The 26,970-nt window shown below is 46.8% G+C and overlaps 1 protein-coding gene across 4 annotated transcripts in view; it reads right to left on the bottom strand.

Moving 5' to 3' along the window:
- Positions 1-26,970, bottom strand: part of MOB3B (MOB kinase activator 3B) — a 110,351-nt gene that overhangs the window by 34,834 nt on the left and 48,547 nt on the right. For 3 of the 4 annotated variants that reach the window (XM_079959831.1, XM_079959833.1, XM_079959832.1), the window contains exon 2: positions 25,354-25,922. In XM_079959831.1, coding sequence (XP_079815957.1) covers positions 25,354-25,771 — 418 coding nt within the window. In that variant the 5' untranslated portion in view covers positions 25,772-25,922. The remainder of the gene's footprint in view (positions 1-25,353; positions 25,923-26,970) is intronic. The other variant, XM_079959834.1, reaches the window with a different exon arrangement.

The raw sequence follows: 26,970 nt of genomic DNA, 5'->3' as shown, positions 1-26,970 counted from the left end.
CTTCTTTTCCTTCTTCAACACACATACACACGCAGGATCTGCCTATATAAAATGAATGGAAGGAGGTTGACAACATGTGTATTAACTGCTGAGTTCTCATAATCACAGGGGAAGCTGGCATCCAGTCCGGCAGATGACAGAAAAGATAACAAGTAAACCCTTCATTTCCACATTCTAAAGGAAGATTCCCACCCACTTCCTACCCATCCTGGTTTTTTACAAATGCATGTCACTTGTTTTAATGTTTCCAGCTCACATGCGTATGGCAGTAACAGCTGCTGCTTCAAAGTGAAAAGCCAGATCAGTATCTGAGCAATGCCACTGCCAAAATTACTAGTAAATATAGGGTTCATTCAAATAACCGATTGCTGGTTGTCAGGTTTTTTAAACGGGTGCCTTTCCCTGTTAGATGTAGAGAAAACAATTAAAACATCATAATCTCTCCCCCACCCACACACTTTAACAGACTAAGACAAGTAGTAACTTGCAAAAAAGAGAAAAAATGGGTACCAACTCATGGCAGACATTTCCCTTTATACCTCTGGCATGATCTAAAACAAACATTTGGGAAGGCGATCAAGCTGTTTTTGGACTGCATCAGACAACAGGGAGGAGTTGCATGTCTGAACATTCTCTCCTGGGAAAACAGGCTTCACAATACACATAAAACAATAGGGGAGGCCAATGTGAGCGCCTTTCTGCCTAATATCTAGTTTTCTATATGCAGTGGGTTATGAGACTTTCTGAAAAATTCCATGTAGAGTTTATCTGCATGGATTTCCCCCCCCCCCCCAAATTCCCATCTTTCTGCTTTGGCTGCCCTGACATGGTAGTTCATTCTGTTTCCATGAATTTCCCTTAATTGTTAAGTTCATATATCTGAGCTTTCACGTGACGCAATATTGGAAGCTCAGGGCTCATTTCTGTGTTACTTGCAAACAATATGGAAATGGGTGCTAAACTTGTGCAATATTCCACTATACAGTGGTACCTTAGTTTTCGAACATAATCAGCTCCAGAAGTCCATTCAAGTTCTGAAACATTCGAAAACTGAAAGCCTCAAAACACAAGCCTCAATATGGAAAACTCAAAACAGAAGCCGTGTTTCTTGTTCGACTTCTGAGGCGCGTTCGAAAACTGAGGCACTTACTTCCAGGTTTTCGGTGTATGAGTTCTGAAACATTTGAGTACAGAGGCGTTAAAAAACCGAGGTACCACTGGTTCCAAAAAGTGGTTTTTATTAGTTCAGGGGTTGCAAATGGACTACTAGGTCATCTGTTCCGTTTCGCAACCTCCCAAAGCAAATTTCAGCACCATCCCTCTCACTTTAACCACAGATAAATGTTGTGTCAGAAGCAATATTGGCATTTAGCAGGAAGGCAGACACAAACCACAGGTTCCAAGGGTCAGATTTTAACCGCAGTTTTGACTCATGTGCTTGCAACAGGCCCAGCTCTCTTTGTTTACAAAACACAGCCTTGGAGATCTCAGATCCGAATCACTGCCCAGCAGCAGGATGCAGGGGAACTCAAATTCCTATCATCTCTCATCATTGGCAAACCTGCCTGGAGCTGATGGGAGCAACACCTGCAGGGCCACCCAGTCAAAAACCCGCAAAAATGCACGCAATACTGTTTCTACCTCCTGCTCAGCTCCTGTTTGCATCAGCTTAGGGATCGTCCACTTGTTGCGTGCCGAGAAAGCATGGGTTCGAGTGGTTTTCCACTTGCCCCACACTTTTTAGGTACGGGTCCAAGCAGGCTTGCCTTTGCCCTGTCCCTTTTCCCTGGAAAAAAAACGGCTCTTAGGATAAATATTGGAACAAGCAAACTTCTGCAGAGAACTGCAGCGAATTGCCATTCGCTCCGATTTGGGGAAAGCAGTGGGGCAAATGGAAATGTAGATCTGCCCTTATCCTGTCCCACATTAAACCTGCTCACATTTCACTGGATGCCAGGATTGGACACCATCCCTTTCTGAACAAAGAGCTTCTCACTGCAAGCAAACATGGCTGCGGCATCCATTGATTTGGATGAAGGAGGTGTCCACATAGTTTGATGGCATTGTCTCCTTTTTCAGATGCGGCAGCCATTTGTGGCAGGCGCCTGTGACACAAGCTTGGGCGACCCCTGCACTCTCCTCGTTTCAAGGGTTCCCCGATCTGGGGGGGGGGGGGACTGCTGTTATGGGGACGGCAAAGCATTCGAGCTCCAAGTCACTGTAGGGCCAGGTTCCCTGTCCAAGACCCCCAAATCTAACATTTGTTGCCAACGCAAGTATGCTTGGGGGGCTGCACGCAACCCACTCCCGTTTTACGAGTTTCTTTAAAAAGCTCATATAACTCTGTCAAAACACTGTGACATTAAGAGATGCTACCCAGACGGGATTGATGCTAATCTTCTTAAGTTGCCTAGAGTTGCGACCAGCAATGACGGAGGAAGCTTAATGAAGCTCAGAGCTCAAAACAATGCATCATTATTAGCAATTCAGAGGAGCGGCCAAATGCCATGCCTTGATGAGGTCAAACTGCACAGAAATCACTAACAAAATAGCTGCAATTTAGACAGAGCTTCCAGTCGTCGTCTTTTCAAGCTAATTATCATGCCAAGAGTGGTTTCATGATAAAATATTCAGCTGATACAGAGTCTTATAAAACAGCTACCGGGTTTTTTTGTTTTGTTTTTTGGTGGTTGTTTTTAAATGTGTTTAGCTTTAAAGCTTTTGTTTAAAAGCCACTCTGGGCGGCTCTACACTTTCAAGCTGTGCCCCTGAAGGACCAGCTGTGCAGCCTGGGAGTCATTTTGAACTCATAGATGTCCATGGCAGTCAATTCTGTGTCCAGGGCAGCTGTCTACCAGCTCCATCTGATACACAGGCTGAGAACCAGACAGAGGGGCTTCTCAGTAGTGGCACCCTCCCTGTGGAACACCTTCCCTTCGGATGTCAAGGAAAAAAACAACCATACAACTTTTAGAAGCCATCTGAAGGCAGTTCTGTTTCGGGAAAGCATGTTCTCCTTCACGGAGAGCACGTGTTGCGGTGGGGGCCGCCAGGACACTCCAAAGTTGGGGGTGGGCTAATTGACCCTTGGCCACTGATGCAATTGGGGCTTCCCTTGTTGTTGGAAAGAAGTTAATTTTGCCATTTGTTGAGTGACAGCCAGAAATGCTAAAACTTCTTGCACGAGGCTAGGGCTTCCTCTTTTCTCCCATGCATCGGATTGCCCGTCCCTCCCTCCCTAGAATAGGATTGTTCGCTTTGAACTTGCTATGCCTGTCATGGGGTCATCTGCTCTTGGGGCAGGGGCCCGGTAGGAATTTTGTCCATCTGGCTGATTGGCTGGGGCCATTTGGTTTTCGCCTACTGCGTAGCAAATCATCACAACTTGTAGGGTTCGTGGTTAGGCAGTGGTTTATGGTTTGGTTGGTTGAGGGGCATGGATTGGCTGTGCCTGCCCCTCTAATGCTGCTGCTGCTGCAAGGGATTCCGTTAAAGGAATTGGGGGCCCACTATTGCTTGTCCACTCTGTCAAGGGGGCTCGGGCCATAGCATCGCATCGTGTGGAATGTCAGTCTGTCCCCCATGGTGGGGGCAGATAGTCACAACCAATGCCTAAGCAACCACACACAAATTTGTATTTTAATAAAGTTGTGGCCAAAATTATGCCAAAAATCTTAAACAAAAATTCTGTGTGATGTGTGAGTTATTGGGGTGGCCCTGGGGACCTCGACATGCAATTTTTAACGTGTGATGGTTTCTTATGTTTTTATATCATAATAATAATAATAATAATAATAATAATAATAATAATAATAATAATATATTATTTATACCCCGCCCATCTGGCTGAGTTTCCCCAGCCACTCTGGGTGGCTCCCAATCGAGTGTTAAAAACAGTACAGCATTAAATATTAAAAACTTCCCTGAACAGGGTTGTCTTCAGATGTCTTTTAAAGATAGGATAGCTGCTTATTTCCTTCACATCTGAAGGGAGGGTGTTCCACAGGATGGGCGCCACTACCGAGAAGGCCCTCTGTCTGGTTCCCTGTAACCTCACTTCTCACAATGAGGGAACCGCCAGAAGGCCCTCGGCGCTGGATCTCAGTGTTGGGTGCCGCCCAGAGTGGCTGGGGGCAACCCAGTCAGATGGACAGAGTATAAATAATAAAATAATTGTTGTTGTCATTTAGTTTCATTTAAGTTGTGCAGCGTAGCAGTCATACTGTGGTTCAAATCCCAACTCCACCCTGAAGCCGGTCACGCTTTTGAAAGCAAGTAACACTAAACATGTCAGAGAGCTCATGTAGATCTGTTGGACAGATGCAGACATGTGAACGTTACAAGAAGCATGGCAGTTTCTAGTAACTTAAGTTTGAGCATCTCTCCAAAGCCATGACCTGTCGTTCTTTGTGAGTCAAGTCCATGTCGTTCTGCAGATACAGGTCCTTCCTGGGTCAACATTACCGACCCTCTGGGAAGACGAACGCCTGGAAAGCAGCACACAAAATCTCACCATCCTTAAATATGCTCTCCGCAGCTGTTGCTAAAACAGGGTGAAAGACCGGACCTCTCACGTTGTGTGGTTAATGTAGATTCACTAGAAGAGGCAGAATTCCAAGTTCTGAACGTGTCTGAGCAGCCACTGTGCAATGAAGTAGCCATGTGAACTCAACTCATGAGAAGGGAGGATAAAGCACCATGCGTCAGCGGTGAGGTGTATCTGATTCACTTCTTTCCCTAAGATATGCAAAGCACTTCTTCTAAGTTGACTGCTTTTCTTTTTTACCCCTTTAACTTTCCGGGTCACTTTCAACAGTCCTCAAGGAATCACCTCGGGATTTCACTTCACAACATAATGCCTCAAGGCTCACACCCTTACCCCCACCCTCCCTCAAAAAAAAAACAAACCACCCACAAGCACATGAATACACACCAGGGTAGATAAAAATCAATGATTTTTTTAATTTAAAAAATTGTTTAAAAATCGGATTTTTAAAAAATTTAAATCGGATTGTTTTGATTTAAATCAGATTTTTTAAATAAAATGCTTTTGGAGGAAAAATCTTTCTAAAGACAGTTTTCTATTTAAGTTACATTATAGTCCAAAGGCTATTCATCAGGAAGTAAGGATTTGTTTTAAGTTTTTCATATGTGCTAAAACTCAGTCTTAAGTTTTGTTTTTTAAAACAAAACAAAACACGTTTAACCGCATCAGTTAACAAACATGGATACATATGCTATAATGTTATTGCTTTAGTTAAATAAATTGTTTAAATTGTTACTGTGGTGGGATAATGAGCTGCTTGTGCGTTGAAACTCGATCCCTCAGAGCTCACTCAGTGTAGTGAAACCCTGCCTTGAGAGGAGCCCTTGAGCATGGCTCCCTCAGTCGCTGGTAGAATCTGACAGTGGGCGTTTGCGGAAGCGTTTCCAACATAAAAGCTGTTTCACAGACATGCGCCTCCTGGATTCCCTGCGTGACAGTTTCCGGCGGGGGGTGGGAGTTCTTAAGGGCTGTTCTGATACCTCCTCGCTGTTCCCACTGGAAGTATACCAGAGCCTCCCCTCCGACTCCCTTTCCTTTGGAGCTCTCGCACTCCCCCTACTGGTTCCCTCTTCTGCTGAAGAAGAGGCTCTCCTATTCTCCTGAAGCCTTCTCACCACCTGTCCTTCCGATGGCAGTTCCCTGACATCCACCTCCCCCCCAGGGCCCCCTTCACCCCCTCCCGCCTCTTTTCTTACTGGCGGCGAGGACGGAAATCCCTGGAAGGAACTCCCCTCATCCTCCGAGGATTCAAACACTTCTAACCACGGCTTACCGCCTCTTTCCCCCTCTTCCTCTTCTTCGTCGGAATCTGTTTCCACCTCCACTTCCGACTCTGGGAACCCTTCAAATTCCCCTTCCTCATCTGTAGTCCCGAAGTGTTCCCTCCTAAACCTTGCCACTGGTTGTGGTTTACTTGGGAAACGCCGATGAAACGTTTCTATTAAAATCTCGTCTTTGACTTCCTCTGCCGGTACCCATGCGTTTTCTGACTCTTCCTCCCCCTCCCATTCTACCAAGTATTCCACCTGATTCCCCTTCCACCTGGAATCAATGATCCCTGCCACATCCATGTTGCGTTCTCTCTCTTCTATGACGGGTGTCCGGGTGACCTCCCTCTCATGTTCCCCCCACTCACACCCCTCTCTGTATGGCGACAGTAATGACCTGTGAAATACTGGATGCAATTTCATGTGACTGGGCAATCGGAGTTTGAATGCTACTGGGTTCACCTGCTGTATGACCTCAAAGGGTCCCAACCGTTTGGGTCTCAATTTCTTACACCCTCCCTTGAACGGCAGTCCTTGGGTGGATAGCCACACCCGGTTACCCACCCTTATGGTTTCGCCTTCCCTCCTATTTCTGTCAGCTTGCTTCTTATATTCTTCTTTGGCTTTCTCTAAGTTGAGTTGGAGCTGACGGTGGATCGCTTCCATCTCTTCAACAAAATTTTCCGCTGCAGGTACACTCCACCTTCCCCCGCCCTCTCCTGGAAACGCCCGAGGATGACACCCATAATTGGCTAGAAAGGGACTCATCCCTGTGGACACGTTCTCCGCGTTGTTGTAGGCAAATTCTGCCAGAGGTAACCAGTCCACCCAATCCGTTTCTCTGTCCTTTACATAACACCTCAGATATTGTTGCAAAACCCCGTTTGCCCTTTCTGCTTGCCCATTTGTTTCTGGGTGTCTGGCGGTGGAAAAACTTACCTCCACATGCAACATGCTCATTAGTTTCCTCCAGAACCTAGAAGTAAATTGTTTTCCTCTGTCGCTCAAAACCCTCAAGGGGGCGCCATGCAACCTAAAAATGTGCTCCACAAACAACCTTGCGGTTTCTTCCGCTGTCACTGCATGTGAACAAGCTATAAAGTGGCACATCTTAGTTAGTAGATCTACCACCACCATGACCGTGGTTTTCCCTTTGGATCTCGGTAGATCGGTCATGAAGTCTATGGATACCATCTCCCATGGCCTTTCTGGGGTGGGTAAGGGTTCTAATAACCCCGCTGGCGCCAACCTCTCTCCCTTTGCTCTTTGGCACCTGTCGCATCCCCTGACATACTCCCGCACGTCCTCCCGCACCTTGGGCCACCAAAACTCCCTGGTAACCAACCACATGGTTTTGTGCTGCCCGAAGTGCCCCGCCGTGGGGCTGTCATGCAACTGCTTAAGCACCCGCCCTCTTAGTTCCCCACCTGGTATGTAGAGCGCCCCTTTGTAATATAGTTTTCCGTTCTTTTCCTCAAACCCCCCTGCGTTCTCACCTGTCTCCCTGAGTTCCCTAAGTTTCTCTTGGGCATATTCATCGTTTTCAATACCCTCTACCAGTTCTCTTTGCCCCACCAATGCCGCCCCACAAACCCAGTGGTCCTCTGAGATGATATGTCTTTCTTCCGCCCCTCCTTCCCCCTCCAAGTACTCAGGTTTTCTGGAGAGAGCGTCCGCCCTGACATTCTCAGCCCCTGGCACGTAGCGAATCTCAAAATTGAACTTGGAGAACTCTTGCGCCCATCTTACTTGTCTCTGGTTCAACACTCGGGCTGTCCTCCAGTATTCTAGATTTTTGTGGTCTGTCCGCACTTGAACCTTGTGTTGCGCTCCAATCAACAGGTGTCTCCATCTCTTGAACGCTTCGTGGACAGCGAGTAATTCTCTGTCGTACACTGTATAATTCCTCTCAGACTTGTTCAATTTCCTCGAGAAGAAGGCACACGGCCTCCATTCCGACGTATTCGCTCCTGGCTGCAGAAGCACGGCCCCCACCGCTCTGTCAGACGCGTCGGTTTCCACCCTCATCGGCTGCTGCAGATCCACGTGTAAGAGTTGTTCTTCCGAAGCAAACGCCTTCTTTAAACTTTCGAAAGCTCGCTGCGCTTCTTCCGTCCAGACAAATTTCTTCTTACTGCTGAGACAATCCGTGATGGGGGCTGTTAAATGGGCGAAGTTCTTGATGAACTTCCGATAGAAGTTTCCGAACCCCAAAAACCTCTGCACATCTTTCTTAGTTTTCGGTGGCCTCCATTCCAGCACCGCTTGCACCTTGCTAGGATCCATGGCCAGCCCCTTGTCCGACAACCGGTACCCAAGGAATTCCACCTCCCTGGTGTGGAACTGACACTTCTCCAGTTTCACCCACAGCTGGTTTTCTTGCAGTTTGCTCAGTACTTCTCGCACATCTCGCACATGCTGCTCTTCATCCTCCGAGTACACCAGTACATCGTCCAAGAACGCAGCGCAGTTCTTGTACAGCAATGGTCCTAGTACGTGATTCATAAATGATTGAAATACTGCGGAACCCGCCTGGAGGCCGAAGGGCATAACGCAGTACTCAAATGCCCCCAAGGGGGTGAACATAGTGGTTTTCCACTCATCTCCCTTTCTCATACGTATCAGGTTATACGCCCCCCTCAGGTCCAGCTTGGTAAAAATCTTCCCCTTTCTCACCCGGGTCAGAATGTCATCGATTCTGGGCATAGGGAAGCTCACGGGTTCGGACACGGCGTTTAGGGCCCTGAAATCCACAATTAATCTCGGTTTGTCCGAGTTTTTTTTGTCTACAAAGAACACTGGACTACCCCCCACCGCTCGTGACTCCCTGATGAACCCACGCTTGAGGTTTTTGTCAATAAACTCCCTTAGCTCCTGCATTTCTCTGTCAGACATTGCATACACCTTGCCCACTGGCAATTGCGCCCCTGGAAGTAAGTTGATTTGGCAGTCAAAGGGTCTGTGCGGGGGTAGTTTATCTGCTTCCCTTTCGCTGAAGACGTCGGCAAAATCTGCATACTGTCGTGGTACCCTACCTTGTTCCATTGCTTCTATCTTTGCTAACGTGGCCTGAGTCCCCACTTGGCCCCCTCTTTCTGTGCAGTGTCCCATACAATGTGCTGACCCAAAGGAAACCACTCTCTGGTGCCATCCCACAAGCGGATCATGCAGCGCTAGCCAGCTCATCCCCAAAATGATGGGCGCTCCTCCCAACGTGGCTATATTAAACGCTATCCGTTCTGTGTGTCTTGCCACCCTCATTGTCATGGGGACAGTTTGCTGGTCTACTTCTCCCCCCAACAGCGCCCTCCCATCAATCGTGGTCACCTGCAGGGGATTTTTTAAAGGAATGGTTTGTATCTGATGGGCGGCTGCAAACTCCTTACTCATAAAGTTGCAGGAGCTGCCTGAGTCTAGTAACGCCTTCACTTTTAGTGGGTGTCCGTTTGCCAGCTCCAGCAACACCTCTATTACAAGAGCTGGTCTTGGGGGTTCTGGCGTGGGCACATTTACTGTTCCTTGGCCTGGCTGCTGTGCCCCGTCGGTGGCAGCCAGGCGTTGGCTTTTACTTGCTCCTTAGCTCCTTCTCCCTCCTCCCCAACAGCTCCCGCCATTCCTTGCCATTCCTTTCTTTGCGGACAAACTCTGGCAAAATGACCTGGCTGTTGGCAGAGAAAACATTTCTTGGCGCCTTTTCCCTCCTTCTTCCGCCCTTCACTGGGGTTTGAAATTGCGCGCGCGCGCGCTGTTCCGATTTCCATCGGCTCTGCTGGCAGAGAAGGCTGCTCTGGCATCTCTGGAATGCGGAAATCCCTCCAACGCTCCCCTTTCCCTTCCCGCTTCTCCAAGGCTCTGGCCTCCTGGCGTGAGCCTATGGCCAGCGCTGATTTAGTCAGAAGGTCCATAGACTCCGCCCTGGGCCCCCGGGAAAGTTCGTCTTTCACTGCCGAAGATAGTCCTTCTTCGAACAGCATTTGTATCGGTTCCGCTGACAAATCCCATCCTAATTTATGGATCAACATGGTGAACTCAGTCCAGTACTCACGGACAGATCGGTTCCCTTGTTTACACGCCATTAACTGCCTGCGCGCCACTCCCTGCTCAATCTCGCTGGAAAACATCAGATCCATGGCGCGAAAAAACTTCCTTGTGTCCCTTAGGGCTTCATTATTGGCTGCCATTAGTGGTCTCACCCAATCTCTGGCCGGGCCTTCGAGATGCCCAATCACAAAAGCAACCCTCGAATCCTCATCAGGAAAATCATCAAACTGCAGATTGAGGGCATATTGCATCTCAGTCCTGAAGGCTTGATAATTCCTGGGATCACCCCCAAACTTCTGCACCAGTCCTGGCACTTTCCTCGAGAGCTGGGCGGCTTTCCCCTTTTCTGCATCATGAGCCCTCCTCTCCTCCAACCTCGCCGTTTGCAGAGCTAACTGTACCTCCAACATCCTGTACCTTTCTTCCAGGCTAGGACCGGCTGCAGCTGCTCTCCCATCTCCGGCTCCGGCTGGGTTGCTCATGATGCCTCTCTTTGCACAAGCTGCTTTCAGGGACTGTCAGATTGCTGTGGTGGGATAATGAGCTGCTTGTGCGTTGAAACTCGATCCCTCAGAGCTCACTCAGTGTAGTGAAACCCTGCCTTGAGAGGAGCCCTTGAGCATGGCTCCCTCAGTCGCTGGTAGAATCTGACAGTGGGCGTTTGCGGAAGCGTTTCCAGCATAAAAGCTGTTTCACAGACATGCGCCTCCTGGATTCCCTGCGTGACAGTTTCCGGCGGGGGGTGGGAGTTCTTAAGGGCTGTTCTGATACCTCCTCGCTGTTCCCACTGGAAGTATCCCAGAGCCTCCCCTCCGACTCCCTTTCCTTTGGAGCTCTCGCACTCCCCCTACTGGTTCCCTCTTCTGCTGAAGAAGAGGCTCTCCTATTCTCCTGAAGCCTTCTCACCACCTGTCCTTCCGATGGCAGTTCCCTGACAGTTACTAATGATTATTTTCCTCCTTCTAGTAAAGTACAGCAGAAAAGTTGTCCAAATATAAACAGTTAACTTATTAAACCTCACAATCATTTCATAATTATCTGTCTATGTATTTCTAATAGTATAACCAAATCAGTCATTTTAGATATAGCTGTAAAAACTACTCAGAACATTATTATTCCAAAAATGAAAACTTCCTCTGGTTGTAAATATTAAGATTATGCCAGCAAGAATGAGTCTTTCTGGAAAAACAATGATTTAAATCAAGTCTTACTGATGAGTGATTTAAATCGAATCCACCCTGACACACACTAAAACAGGGATGGGAGATCTGTGGCTCCTCCAGATGTTGTGGGTTTCCAACTTCTGTCAGCTCCCAATCAGCATGGTTTGTAGGATGGTGGGGTTTGTAGTTCAGTAACATCTAGGGGAGAAAGTGGGTTCCCCATCCCAGCATTGAGAGGAATCAATTCTTATCAACAAAGATGCGCTTTCCAAAACTCCCACGGATGTTTGGAAGTTTGGAAGAAGCGGATTCTTTCAACTTACGAAAGTGCCTTCGGTATCAAAGCATTCTTTCGGGTTTCCTGGTGTGACAGCTTATTTTAAGTAGCCGTGTGGGGTTTTGGGTCTGTATTTATGTGAAACAAATGAATAGCGTACTGTAAGAGATGGGTTCTCTGTGTTGTTTTTGAAAGGGCCCAGCCAGTCGTGAGTAAGCAGGCCCTAAAACTGATTTAAGGGGCCCTGCAGCATCCTGTTTCTCCAATTATCAACAGGCAAGATCCTCTAAGCCAGGCATAGCCAAACTTGGTCCTCCACCTGTTTTGGGACTACACTTCCCATCATCCCTGACCACTGGTCCTGTTAGCTAGGGATGATGGGAGTTGTAGTCCCAAAACAGCTGGAGGGCCAAGTCTGGCAATGCCTGCTCCAAGGTCTCCAGATTTACAGGTGGCCATGCAAAATGGGGGTGGCTACCCCAGGTTTGCCCCTAACATCTGGTACAAGTGTGACCTGCAGCAGTCTAGTTTGCAAAGAGACTCTTTCTCTCTCCTGGTCACCCATGAGAACTAAGAATCAGAACTTTCAATATTTCCTAGACAGTGGGGCAGTGTTTTAGCCTCAATATCAAAGGTATCAATGGACCTTAAACTAAAAAAATTAGGATGTATTTTAATTGATTGCCTGATTTTATGTTAATGTGTTATACATTTGATGTTAGCCACTCTGAGCCCAGTTTTGGCTGGGGAGGGCGGGGTAATAATAATAATAATAATAATAATAATAATAATACTCAGGGGGGGGTTGAGCAGGAACTCACAGGAACTGAGTTCCCCTACCTAGTTTTTAAATTAAATAATTGATTTGCTCCCCCCAGAATATACACCCAATGCTTGAGCGAAAAATCCATCTATATCTGTAATCCAATAAAGTTGTGGCCATTTCTAAACCAGATCACCGTCTGCTTGAGTTTCTTAATCACATCTTACATTTAGCCCGGGGGGCGTTGGCACTGCGATTGGGCATAAACCACTTTTGTGATGAGTTCCTCCACCTTTTTTTCAAGAAAAAAGCACTGCTTATACTACATATATATATATATATATATATATATATATATATATATATATATATATGGAATTTACTGGACTCCTTTACGTTTGTATAAAAAAGGACTATCTAAGGTAGCTTTCTGCTGGAGAAGGGGCAAGGAACGTGCCCCTTTGAAACAAATGCTTGTACAATGTTCTATACTTAACTTTCTACAGAGAAAGTTAAAACTTCCAGCAGAGAATATTCTTTTTAATTATATACCTATTGTATGGAAGTTAATGGAACAACAAAAATGGATTCTACGTGTCCTAATGGTGGCCAACTGACAGATTGGAAGAATAAAGATATGATACCCTTTAACCAACGGGTTGACAATTCGACAACACTCACAGTTTTCTGAACAGACTGCTTATAGATGTAGACTTTGCTTGGATAAATATGACATTTGGAACGAGTCTATACACAATATAGCAGGCTATTAATATCTACATACACTAGTGGCCAAAATTCTGGAAACCTTTTGGGGAAAACTATTTCTGAGGTTTGATGGCTCATAACACCATTTATTTATTTTTTGGACAAATGCCATAAAAATATATATCAATGGAGAGATAGTTTAATGAAGAATGTAATGCAACAAAGTTTGTCCAATTATCTGTATTCTATCAAAATAACCAGAAAAGGGAGTGTTTATAGAAAGCCAATCAGGTGTCATCTTGTTTTTGGCAATGATGGCTCCTACCACCACTTTTTTTTGGAGTAATGCCATAAAATTATATATCAATGGTTATGGTATTTCTCCAAAAAAAGTGGTGTTATGAGCTATCAAACCTCGGAAATACACTTTCCCCAAAAAAGTTTCCACAATTTTGGCCACTAGTGTATGTATTACAATAATCACATATATATTTATATAAGAATTTATGAGAATATATTACATTGTATTTTTTTCTTTCTTTCTTTTTAATGTATCTTCATAATTGAAATTGTGCTGTTTTTAAACCACACACCTAAGTATTGTATCCAAGGAAGTGGGTTGAGGGGGAGGCAGATGAGATTAGATTCACCCCTTGCTTTCTTTTAGGCCTAGATATGAACCAAAACAACCCAAATCACATTCCTGACAAGACAAGGTTGCTATAGGTGAGTGCCCTGTTCCGTTTTAAAACACCCAGCTGTGCTGAAAATGCCCTAAATAAAATGCACACGGGTTAATTATCTTTAATGGCAAAAATTATGCTGAAACAGAAGTCTTCCTGGCTTCAAATCTTGGAAGGCTTGTGGCACAAAGCCCTTAGGATGGGGTGGGAGGGGGGAGGAGAAGGAGGTTTATCCAGGTGAGGGTCCTCTCATAAATTCAGAAATGATGAGGAAAAGGTGCGCTTGGCAAAGCTGGACCTTTGATGCAATTCTAAAAGGAAAAAGACTCTGATAGATCCAGAACTGGTAACCATATACCGTATTTTTCGCTCTATAGGACGCACCCGACCACAGGAAGTACCTTGTTTTAGAGGAGGAGAACAAGAGAGAAAAAATCTCCCCCTCTCTGCTCAGCACCCCTTCAGCGAAGCGGCAAGAGAAACGGAGCCCCTTCCATTTCTTCTCCCGCTTTGCTGAAGGAGCGGTGCGCAGCTCTCAATCTCTGCTGAAGCCAGAAAAGTCTTGCTCTCCCAGCTTCAGCAAAAGGAACCGGAAGCCTTTGGAGCGCAGCGCGAGTTCCCGCTGCACTCCAAAGGCTTCACAGGGCTACCCTGAAGCCTGGAGAGCGAGAGGGGTCGGTGTGCGCTGACCCCTCTCGCTCTCCAGGCTTCAGCGAAAGCAACGCGTAACCTCCGGAGCGCGGAGGGAGCGCTCCCTCTGCGCTTCGGAGATTTCGCGTTGCTATCGCTGAAGCCAAGGAGCCTGCATTCGCTTCATAGGACGCACACACATTTCCCCTTAATTTTTGGAGGGGGGAAAGTGCGTCCTATAGAGCGAAAAATACGGTATAATGGGGCAATTTTACAGCCAGTATTTTCTACGTACTGGAAGTAAATTGCTACCTTCCTTCCTTCCTTCCTTTCTTTCTTTCTTTCTTTCTTTCTTTGGCTGTCGATGTGGCATATGTGACTAACAGATATCTGCTGGCAGGCAAGCTTGCAAACATTCCTTGCAGACTTCTAACTTTTCTGCTCTTCCATTTGGAAGGAGGATGGCTTCAGGTTCGTTTGCAATGTGCCGCTATCCACAAACCCCCGGCAGCCAAAATGGCACGTTACGCAACGACCTGCTAATTACGTGAATCCGGCACGTCGATTGGGGCATTTCCTAGCAACTGCTTGGTGCTTGCTTCTGGGTTCGCACTGCACCAGTTGCAAAGAAAAAAAGCAAGTGAAAGGATACCTCTCTGTGTTAGACCCTCGGCCGCGATGCAAGCAAGTTTGCCAGCCCAGAGCAGAAACTCTTCAACAAGAAACTGCCTGCCTCTGCACCCCACCGTTAACTCTCTTGTGGGGCACGTTTGCTGGCTGAGGCATAGGATACTGGTTTCCACAGCGCATCTGGACAGGCAAGGAAAAGAAATTGTATTCTTTGCAAGGAAAGGCACTTCACACATGCCCAGAGCTACTCAGCAGTAGGTGTCAGAATTTTTGCAATTGAAAACCTAAGGTAAAGGGACCCCTGACCATTAGGTCCAGTCATGGCCGACTCTGGGGTTGTGGCGCTCATCTCGCTTTACTGGCCGAGGGAGCTGGCGTGCAGCTTCTGGGTCATGTGGCCAGCATGACTGAGCTGTTTCTGGCGAACCAGAGCAGCACACAGAAACACCGTTTACCTTCCCGCCGGAGCAGTACCTATTTATCTACTTGCACTTTGAGGTGCTTTTGAACTGCTAGGTTGGCAGGAGCAGGGACCGAGCAACGGGAGCTCACCCCGTGGCGGGTGTTTGAACCGCTGACCTTCTGATCGGCAAGTCCTAGGCTCTGTGGTTTAACCCACAGCGCCACCCGTGTCCCTCTAAGTGAAAACCTACCCTGTCCTTAATTCAAAAATACAGTGCTACCTTGGCAATCAAACGGCTTGGTCCCAAACAAATCAGCTCCTGAACGCTGCAAACACGGAAGTGAGTGTTCCGGTTTGCGAATGGTTTTTGGAAGCCGAAGATCTGAAGCTCCTGCAGCCGACTGGAAGTCGCGCCTTGGTTTTTGAACCGTTTCGAGAGTCGAACGGATTAAATTCGAGAACCAAGGCACCGCTGTACCCATTAGCGGCTTGCACACATTCTCCACAGCTATGGCGTAAAAGAACAATGACTTCTGAGGTGCTACAGCAAAATCCAGTGCTTAAAAACAACTCATGTGCATTGGCTCTGTACATGAGCTAAATACTGATGAAAACGGGGATGATTCTGTCTTTTATTTTCCCTAAGTCGAAACACGATGACAAGAGACCCTCCTGGTCATATCAGGGACCCCACAAAGCCTTGTAGCTCTGTGTTTCCCTACGTTCCTATGTTTCCTGACGCCCACTGAGTTTGCAAGAAGCGAGTCTTGTCTAAAGCGCTGCCTGCAGATTATGGAATTCATCTGCGCAAGGCTAGAGCACCAATTAAACATGAAAGGGTGACGCGATATAAAATGAAGCGGGGTGTTTGCCATTTGCCAGATGGTGGGACGTGGAAGAAAGCAGTCGGCTGGGCTGCTGAAATTAGCTTTCCTGCTGTAGCTCCATCCCTCGCGTTTTTAACCTCTGGCATCTGCTGAGCTGCGCTATCTTGTTCCTCTTCCAGCAGGCATTCAATTGTCAGCCGAGACAAGCGCCCATTAAATTTACATAGGTCTGGCAAAAGTGATCCCAGGCGCAAGGAAATAGCAGGCAAACTGGTTCAGCAAGAGTGAGCCGTTTCTTTGCAACCCCCCATTGCATATATGCCTTCCTCACAGTGTCTTCTCTATTCTTCCTCATGGAGTTTGTTTCAAAAGACGACCCTGTTCCCACGCCAGCAGTTTGGCAGCAGCAGATCTTCAGCCATTCCTTTCTGCCTTCACCCAGCAGGTTTTGGGGTGTTTTGTTTAGGTGTCAAATGATTTTAACAGTTTCAGAGCCTTCTCTGAATTACCATTTTAAGGGGGGGGGCTTGTCTCGTGTTAAGACAAAAATCTGCTCCTCAATTTTGTGTGACAAAATTCACCCTATACCAAAGGGGAGAGGGGCAAACATTCAGAGACTTTGAGGGCACGGCACACGAAAGCTCATACCAATAACAAACTTAGTTGGTCTCTAAGGTGCTACCGGAAGGAATTTTTTTATTTTGTTTCGACTACAGCAGACCAACACAGCTACCTACCTGTAACTAACACTCTAATGGCATTAAGGTTGCATTCACACGGCTGTTGACTCCGTTTCCTGACACTTCCCTGTTTGCTTCCATATTCTGTTGGAGCTTTCGCACAAGTATAAAAGCCACCTGTGGAAATCTAATGGAATAGCTCTCATTTCCATGGAATAATTAACAAATTAAGATAAATCTTGTGTTAAATTCAAAGGGGCGGGGAAGCACTGCAATCTGTTGGAAGTGGCCACTTTCGTGGAAAAAATCCCACCAGTAACAATGCTATGTAATGGCATTCCCAGGTGCACGGGTGCTGGTTTGCACCCAAATTTGGGGGCCCGGGGCAATCGTTTGATGGTCAGTGGCAGGGCTTTTTTCAGGCGGAACTCACAGGAACTCAGTTCCAGCACTTATAATATGGTTTCTGGCCAGTGGGTTTTCCTGGTGGCACTCAATGGTACTCAGTACCGGCACACACAGCCAATGTTAAAAGTGTGGCACTTCGTGGCGAGTTCCGGCATCACTTTTTCTAGAAAAATAGCTATGATCACTGCATGAAGAGAAAGGGATCCACTGTGGTTTTTTCCCATACGGGAAATCTGTTTGCATGCATCAGAACAGCTGCCATGCAGGAGGATGAATCACTGACAATGTTGAGGTGTAGCATTTGCAAAAAAGCACACGTGCATAGATAAAACACATACTTGCTAGTTGTTATGTGAAGGAAAGCGGCTTCTTGTCGCTTAATTAATTCAGTTACACATCTATCTTTTCAGTTTAGCAAAGTAAAATTTGGTCCACTAAATCCAGAGAGCTCACGTGAGGCTGCTGGGGAAAGTTAACTGTAATTAGACATAATGATTAAATAGTGTTGCGACATCTGGTCTTAACAAATACTCTGGCTTGTTTCATATAACAGAAACGGGGGGTGGAGGGTAGAATGAAAGCGTATAACTTCTTGTTCCAAGACAGGAAATATGGAACTTGGATACAATGAGAGGGAGATAGAAGGTGTTCTCTTGATTCTTCGGAATAGGCTCCTCACAAATATAAGGCACTGACAGAAACTGCTTCAGAGACAAGACAACACAGCCTGGCATTATTAGCTATCGAAATGCACAAAGGCTTCAGTATTGATTGGTGAATCCAAAGACAGTGTGCGGGTTGAACAGTCATGAATACCATCTTTGAACAAGGGAACAAGAGGAGTCAAACAGCTGTAAGGACTGTCCAAGAAAAACAGACTCCTCCTCCCACCAGCAGAATATGGTGTGGGAATGTTCAGGGAGGCAGGAGAGGATATATTGTTTATTAATATCCTTCCTAACTTGCGCTAGCAAGTTCTAGAACTTCGCAGAGTTTTGCATTCCCCTTTTAAACGTACAGCGGGTAGCTGGTTGCAGGCTTGTTTAAGCCTCTGAATATTAGGTTCCTGGTAGGTTCCCATATATCCCTCTTAAAAGAATAGACACACCACAATCTTATATAAAGTATATAAAGGTAGTTTACTCACATTCTGTTCACAGTTGGATCACAGAAGGCAGACTTAGTTACAAAGTATATATATATGTGGATCACGAGGCACTGCTGAGATTTTAAAGCCCAAAGTGCACCACTGATGACATTGCAACTTTATTATGAGTGTTCCCGTTAGTTCAGGGTTCGGGAACCGCAGGCTGAGGAGCTAAATCCCGCCTTCCGGACCTCTACATCTGGTTCTAGGGAGGCCAAGCATCCTCCCCGGCCACACCATCTTTTCAACAGCCACACCTCATTGCCCTTGCTTCAAACCTTCCTCAAGTGTTTTGGCCTAGCCTGAAATGTGTCCTGGAATCAGTGGAGGATAAAGAGCTGGGAATGTGCACAGCAAGTACCTTTCTGGCGCTGTGGTCTAAACCACTGAGCCTCTTGGGCATGCTGATCAGAAGGTTGGCGGTTCGAATCCCTGAGACAGGGTGAGCTCCCATTGCTCTGTTCTAGCTCCTGTCAGCCTAGCAGTTTGAAAGCATGCCAGTGCAAGTAGATAAATAGGCACCACTGTGGCAGGAAGGTAAACAACGTTTCCGTGCATTCTGGTTTCCATCCCGGGGTCCCATTGCACCAGAAACAGTTTAGTCCTGCTGGCCACATGACCCAGAAAGCTGTCTGCGGACAAACACTGGCTCCCTCGGCCTGAAAGCAAGATGAGCACCACACTCCATAGTCAAGTTTGACTGGACTTAACCATCCAGGGGTCCTTTATCTTTATCTTTTTACCTACCCTTCTGCACAAGAAGCCCACTTCCATGGCATCAACTCCAGCCAAGGGAGGGGAGGGAGGAAGAAAGACAGGCCCTCTTTGTCCTTGCCTCCAGATATTTAGTTCCTGGGGCAACATATTGCTCCTAGTCCACATAACAAAGGAGGTACTTAATAGACCTGGCTGTTTACCTAATGGAAGAAAATGGTTTGGCCATTTTAACTGTCTTCTTTTCCAGGTTCCAACTTTATAGGGGTAATCCCCAAGATCACCCAATCCCATAATACTATCCATCATAAGGCACAGAAGAATGGGAAGGGGGGGGCAGCTATTTGTCCAAGCAGGCTTGTGCTTTCCCTGAAATTGTTTCCCACCCCTTTGCAACCGACTCTTTAACCAAAGCCCTACTTAACTGCGTTTCTTGAAATCCTTCTCTAAATACTGTGCATGGATGCATGCAAAATTAAAGAGGGTGGCTTTAATAAGATTAACCCAGAAAACATCTACAGCTTCTGTGAATTCCTCGCCGACTTTCCTTCTGCAAAGTCCATTCGCTAATGGAGCACAAATCCAGCAAACAAACACAAACGTGCTTCCCTAAAAGAATCGAATTAGGGGGTGTTGCATTGAAACACCACACAGCATCAAATTGTAATTCACTGTTAATAACTAAGCACCCAGCCATACAACTAGATCCTTAAAGTCACCACGTTGACCCATTTGTGATACACAGTCTGGGGAAGTCCTTGCCTCTCACACCATCCGCCGCAGCGAGGGTAGGGTAAGTCCTTTTCCAGAGACAAAGGAGCTGCCACATCCATGAAAAGAGGAACAGGGACAGGTGAAGCAAACTGACCTCAGGGACAGGTCACCAGCTTTGCATACAGAAGGTCACAGCATCAAATCTCCAACATCACCAGGTAGGAGAGACTCTGCCTGGACAGCTCCTGCCATTTCGTGTAGGGAACACTGAGCTAGATGGAACTTTCATGGTACCTCGGTTTATGAACTTAATCTGTTCCGGAAGTGCAGTTCTCAACCCAAAACCGTTCTAAAACCAAGGAGCACTTTCGCTAATGAGGCCTCCCGCCGCCAGTGCCCTTCCACCGTTCGGCTTCCGTTCTTAGACCGAGGTAAATTTCTCAAACCGGGACACTATTTCAGGTTTTGCGGAGTTGGTAAACCAACCGGACTGTTCTTAAACCGGACTGTTCTTAAACCGAGGTACCACTGTATCGGTCTGGTTCTTTAGGCCTTGCAAACCCCAACACATGGTTATTGTTTCACCCTCCAAATTGCAGGCTGAAAAGAGCACCGCTGGGTGGGCTTTGCAAGGTGTGGGGAGACTTGGAAACCCACCAGTGTGGTGTAGTGGTTAAGAGCGGTAGTCTTGTAATCTGGAGAACCGGGTTCGCGTCTCTGCTCCTCCACATGCAGCTGCTGGGTGACCTTGGGCCAGTCACACTTCTTTGAAGTCTCTCAGCCTCACTCACCTCACAGAGTGTTTGTTGTGGGGGAGGAAGGGAAAGGAGAATGTTAGCCGCTTTGAGACTCCTGAAGGGGAGTGAAAGGCGGGATATCAAATCCAAACTCTTCTTCTTCTTCTTCTTCTTCCTGCTGTTTCTCATGCCCCACTGGGCAAGGCTCGCCACAGGGGCAGGTGTGATGGCCTGGGATTCCGATTCAGAGGCTGAACCAGAGGAATCCCAGCCTGCACAGGAGTCCCCGCCTCCAGGGCCGGCTGAACTGGGGCAAAGCCTAGATTCTGAGGAGCCTGCACCTGTGTCAGATCCTCAAGAGCAGGCACCAGGTGAAACCCTTCTGGCCCCAGAGGTGCTTGAGGACTCACTCAGTGGCTACAGGTGAGCCTCCTCCGGGGCCCAGTAACCCTTCGGCCTCTCCTGAACTACAGAGGCTTAGGGCAGAGAGGCGAAGGGAACTGGTTGCTCCCAGGAGGAGTGCTCGCCTTAAGGCCAGAGGAGGCGGGGCTCCTGGGGGCCGGGACCGCCCCTGGCCTTAGAAGAAAATAAAGGTCAGTCAGCCCGGTCCCAGGTTGCGGGAGCAACGTCGTTGTTGGCTTCAGACCTTCCAGTGTTCCTGTTCCCTGCCCGGCCTCCTGCTTCTGACCTTCCAGCATTCCTGTTCCCGCCCGGCTCCCAGTTTCGGACCTCGCCTCTCATCTTGTGAACTCTGACTACGATCACGGTTCCTTCCCCCCGGGACCAGCACAGCAGGTTTAACCCTCAAACGCCACTCCCGATAGTCATTTCTCATTCATACCTTTTCGAATCATTAGAAACTCAAGATATGCAGTAAGCTAGGTGCCGCCGTGGCTCCTCAAACCAAGGGTGCGGTTGTCAAAATGGAATGTCTCGTTGCCACATTGGCCACAAGATCCCTATCCCTGATTGATGAGGCACATTTGGTGACGACTTGTACATTTTATACAGTTGTACCACGAGTTAAGAACTTAATTCGTTCTGGAGGTCTGTTCTTAACCTGAAGCACCACTTTAGCTAATGGGACCTCCCGCGGCCGCAGCATAATTTCTGTTCTTATCCTGAAGCAAAGTTCTTAACCCGAGGTACTATTTCTGGGTTAGCGGAGTCTGTAACCTGAAGCGCCTGTAACCTGAAGCGCCTGTAACCCGAGGTACCACTGTAATTCCCAAGGCCAATGGCCCACAGAGAACTTTACGGCCACTTCCTTGGTATAAGACTTTGAAGACCAATTTGGCAGATTCTGCCGCCCCATCACCCTGGCCGCAACTACTATGGCATCCAAAATGACGCCATGCCAGGTCATGGGTCAGATATTTCCATGCCAAGCCCCCTCCTTCCTAAAAAAAAAAAAAAAAAAAAAGGCACACCCTTTCGAGGATACAGGAGGGGCACTCTTCCAGTGAACACTTTCCTGGTCATCGCCGCATTGAGCTCAGTGAAATCAGGAATTACAGTGGTACCTCGGTTTAAGAACAGCCCTGTTTACGAACGATTCAGTTTACGAACTCCGCAAAACCGGAAGTGGTGTCCCAGTTTGCGACTTTTACCTCGGTCTAAGAACAGAAGCTGAACGGTGGAAGGGCACTGGCGGTGGGAGGCCTCATTAGGGAAAGTGTGCCTCAGTTTAAGAATGGTTTTGGTTTAAGAACGGACTCCCAGAACGGATTAAGTTCGTAAACTGAGGTACCACTGTAAGTCCATTATCTGAAAGTCTCACCAGCCTCTATCTTTGCACTTGCAACAACAGGGCTGTGCTTGTGAAAGGAACACCGGCAGTATTCTCCTGCAAGATAAACAGGAGTTTCATTTACCCAAAGAAAGAAATGATTAACAAGTGACTTGATCACTTCTGGGAAATGATTTATAATGAGTTAGGGGTGAGGGGAATGATGGAGGTAGTTTCTGTGAAAAAACCAGTAGCTTTTCTTTTAGGTAAAATTGGTGGAGAAGTACCTAGTGAACAGTGGGGGAAAAACTATGTATGTATGTATGGGGGAAAGGAGGAATTTGAGAAGGAAGTGCTGAAAAGGTTTTCACCAAATCCAATAAAACTTGTTTCAGTTTAGATTTTTTAAAAAAACCAAGATGGGGAAAAGGAGTGTTCTTTGTGATTTTGCAAAATATACTCATTAACTGAGGTACTACCTGATGCTCACTTAACTTCCTAGTTTTCAAATGACGGAAGGTTTTTACAGGTATTTCTGAGCACTTGGGAGTCAAAAGAAAGTAATTCAAAGCAGCTGCTGTTGAGATGTTTCATTCCGAATCTGCTCAGCAGAGCCAGACAGAGGATGATGACAGGTGGGCGTCCTGTCCCCCCAAAAAACATAAATCCTGGCTAGGCCCATGCTACAGATATGTCTTTTAAAATAGTGGCACTCTTGTTCCTGCTTGCCCAAGGCTGATGCAGGAACTCCTTCCCCTAGCTATTACTGCTGCCTTCAGAGATGAAACAGACTCGAGGGAAGAGGAAGCTGGCAGGAGATCATGTATTGATTTCTTTGTTCTTGGCTTTTGTCCTGGAACAAGACGGAGCAGGCTGGGAAAGATACAGTTCCTTAAAGCTACTCGTTCCGAAAGGGGCAGCAAGGAATCCATCTCTCTCAAAGACACTACAGGGATTTAGGAACAAAACGAAGCAGGCAATTGCTTATGGAGACCACAAATAATATTCTGGAAAATGTTCCTTCTTGCGTAGAGATATGCACACCTGCTTATCTTGAGCATCTTAAGTATGGCAAATAACTAGGAAATTCACGACAAAATAGTTCAGGCACATATAGAGGAGTTGCTGCTGCCCCTTATAGGCCCACATTCACATGTGGGGCCTTTGCCCTGTTCGTTAGTCTAAGATGTCCTGGTTGCTGAGAATAAGATGGGGTTTTGTGTAACATCTACTGCTTTCAGAAGCACTGATACGTCCATAAGTAGCTCAGATATATTATCTAATCGCCAAATGGCATCTTAAACCCAAGTTACGGTTGCCACAATGGAATGCACAGACGCCTCTTTTTTTGACTATTTGATTATTATTCATATCATTTCTATGCTGCTTTGTATGTTTAAAGAACAAATCTCAAAACAGTTTACAAACACATTAAAACGTCAAATAAAACAATCCCAAATAAAAGAAATTCAAGCTTCAAGGAAAATCTTTCAGGTCCTTCTCCAAGTGACAGTTTGCTTTCCCAGTCGCCAACCTGGCAATCCAGAGATCCACAAATGGTCGCCATTGGACCGGTACCAGTCGCAAAACGCGCCTGGCTAATTTCTAACAAGGGAGTTTGTTGCCTTTCCCATGAACACACAACAAAAGAAACAGAGCAATCACTGGGAAGCAGAGCTTGCACCTGTTCATCCAAACAAACAGAACGTTTCTGGCATTTCCTTGTAGCTTCTGCTGTCTGCAAGTGTCTCTTAACAAATCCATCCAACAAGCCACAAGGGCATGAACATCCCACCTGCGAGTCGTCCTTCTCCCAAACACACTAACATATTTCTGATAAATCAGTAAGGTTACTCTTCACTTTGCCAGGTTACATAGACATTAGTTTAAAATTTGGACCTGGCAGATTTCTAACACTGCCTTTCAGCACTATTCCCAGATTGTAACCCCAGAGTAAGTTGAGGGTCACCTGTATATCCATGTAAATCTCAAAACTAAACTTTAATAGTACATATAAAGGAAGGGTAGCTTGGTCCATAAAACTCCAAAACCCACAGTTGGACAATGCTTATACAGTCGTACCTTGGTTTTCGAACAACTTAGTTCTCAAATGTTTTTGGCTCCCAAAATCCGCAAACCCAGAAGTGACTGTTCCGGTTTGCGAACTTTTTTTGGAACCTGAACATCCCACAGGGCTTCTGCGGCTTCTGATTGGCTGCAGGAGCTTCCTGCAGCCAATCTGAAGCCGCGCTTCGGTTTCTGGACGTTTTGGAAGTCGAAGGGACTTCCAGAACGGATTATGTTTGACTTCCAAGGTACAACTGTATTGAGACAAATCAAAATGTCCCTCAAAGTATGGCAAACATTCATGTTCTCCACACCTCTTTATCAACCAAGTGCCACGGTCCAGTTCACGGGTGATCAAAGTTCTGGCAGGGGACGTCAGGACCGGGGGCAAGATGGCAGGGTGGGAGCAGTAACGGGGGTCCAGAAGCCAGGAGTCAAGAAGCCAAGGGTCCGAGGGTCAGGAAGCAAGGAGGCACGAAGTCAGGGGTCCAAGGATCAAGAAGCAGGGAGTCACAAAGTCAGGGGTCCAAGGATTGGGAAGCAAGTAGTCACGAAGTCAGGGGTCCAAGGATCAGGAAGCAAGAAGCCCAAGGCAGGAAGTGTGTTGCTGTGGCCAAGAGCTGAAGGAAAATGCTGACCTTATATGCCTTCCCAGCTCTTGCCACCAGGCGCTGTGAGTTACCAATCGGTCTCACCTGTGAGGCCGCACCTTGCCTCTTCAGAACAAACTTAGGAAGGCCCCAGTCCTGCAAGGTCCTACTGGTAACAGGCCCTGGCTCCTGCACGCACACCTGGCACCAAGACCTTATACCAGCTTTTTGGAACCCTGTAGACCAACTGTGACAGGTCTTCAGGCAACCCATCTGTCGCTCATGTGGTGTCACAGTGACATCACATGACCAATAGGTGTGTTGCTCCCCCGCATCAAAATCCCTCACATGCCTCTCCTTCAAAGCCGGCTTTCCATGCTTCTTTAGGCCTTGCAAACCCCACCACACGGTTTTTGTTCAAACCTCCAAATTGCCGACTGAAAAGAGCACCTCTGGGTGGGCTTTGCAAGGTGTGGGGAGACTTGGAAACCCAACGGAGATTCAAATAAGGGATGTGCGAGGGATTTTGAAGAGTAGGCCGATGGTTTAGCCAAACACCATATCCGACAAGTCTTCGGAGGAACCTGTTGTGTGGCATGCGATTCTTAAGACACAAGTGTAAACTTACCTACACTAGTAGGGAATATGTCCTCGTTGTTGATTTGCACCTCAATCCAGTCCATCAAAAGATTCATATACTGGGGTGCTGGCAACGCCGTAGGTTTCTTGTACTTCAGATCGTCCTGCCACCGATATTCGTATTTTGGGCCCCCCGACATCACAGGGCAGGTCCTCTCTGTGCAGAACTCACAGATAGTTCCATAGATCAAGTTGATCCTGTTGAAAAAGTCCACCACGTGAACTGCTACCCAGTCATTTAGATCTTCTCCACCAGGCAGCTGCACAGCTGCTTTCAGGTCCACCCCAGAGTTCAGCGAGGCCTGCGCTCGTTTGTGGAGCTCAAACCTCTGGGTCCCGGGTTCAAATTTCCGTTTGGGGCGGAACGTCTTGTCCTTGTTAAAAACTTGTTTGAGTGCAATGGACATGTCTTATAGTCTTCAAGTTTCCTTATAGCAAACAATCAGGCACTAGAATACCCTGGTACATCCAAGGTAAAAGTGGACTTCAACAGCGGCAGGAGGTCCTTTGGTCCACTAGCTCTTCCTGCTGAAAGTTCTCCCAGGAGACTTCATGGTCCTGAAAGTTCAGAGACAAAACGTAAATGAATAAAATCAGCAAGTTGGTGGTAAATTTGACATGCACTCATTTGATTTTTGTTTGCTTTTACCTTTACCTGCAAGTCTACCGGGGTAAAAGTGTTGTTACTTAACAGGTTTATGCAGAGTTACACCCATATCAAGAAGGCACTTCAGATAGCCAGACAAGCTTCAGTCTCTTCTCCCCACCCACCCTTTAAATTAAACTGAGCTCTACTTGAGGGCTGCCGGTATTTTCATCCCATATATGCGGGTGGTGCTGTGGGTTAAACCACAGAGCCTAGGACTTGCCAATCAGAAGGTCAGCAGTTCAAATCCCCGCTACGGGGTGAGCTCCCGTTGCTCGGTCCCTGCTCCTGCCAACCTAGCAGTTCGAAAGCACGTCAAAGTGCAAGTAGATAAATAGGTACCGCTGCGGCGGGAAGGTAAACAGTGTTTCCGTGTGCTGCTCTGGTTTGCCAGAAGCGGCTTAGTCCTGCTGGCCACATGACCCGGAAGCTGTACGCTGGCTCCCTTGGCCAATAAAGCAAGATGAGCGCCACAACCCCAGAGTCGGTCACGACTGGACCTAATGGTCAGGGGTCCCTTTACCTTTACTATTTGAGGGCTGCCGGTATTTTCGTCCCATATATGCTACCTCACTGCATCCCAAGGATGCCAAAAGGTGGCTTGCATATCAACAGTATAATCAGGGTGGACTCAATTTAAATCACGAGTCAGCAAGACTTGATTTAAATCATTAGTTAGTAAGACTTGATTTAAATCTCTCTTTTTTTCTTTTTTCTTTTAAAGAAAGACTCATTCTTGCTGGTATAATCTTAATATTTACAACCAGAGGAAGGTTTCATTTTTGGAATAATAATAAATATTCAGAGTAGTTTTTACAGTTATATAAAAAACTTCTGATTTGGTTATACTATTAGAAATACATAGACAGATAATTATGAAATGATTGTGAGGTTTTAATAATTGTTTATATTTGGACAACGTTTCTGCTGTACTTTATTGGAAGGAGAAAAATAATCATT

This window comes from Podarcis cretensis, assembly GCF_951804945.1.
Source record: "Podarcis cretensis genome assembly, chromosome: 17".
NCBI lineage: Eukaryota > Metazoa > Chordata > Lepidosauria > Squamata > Lacertidae > Podarcis > Podarcis cretensis.
This window is presented reverse-complemented; position numbering and strand designations above follow the sequence as displayed.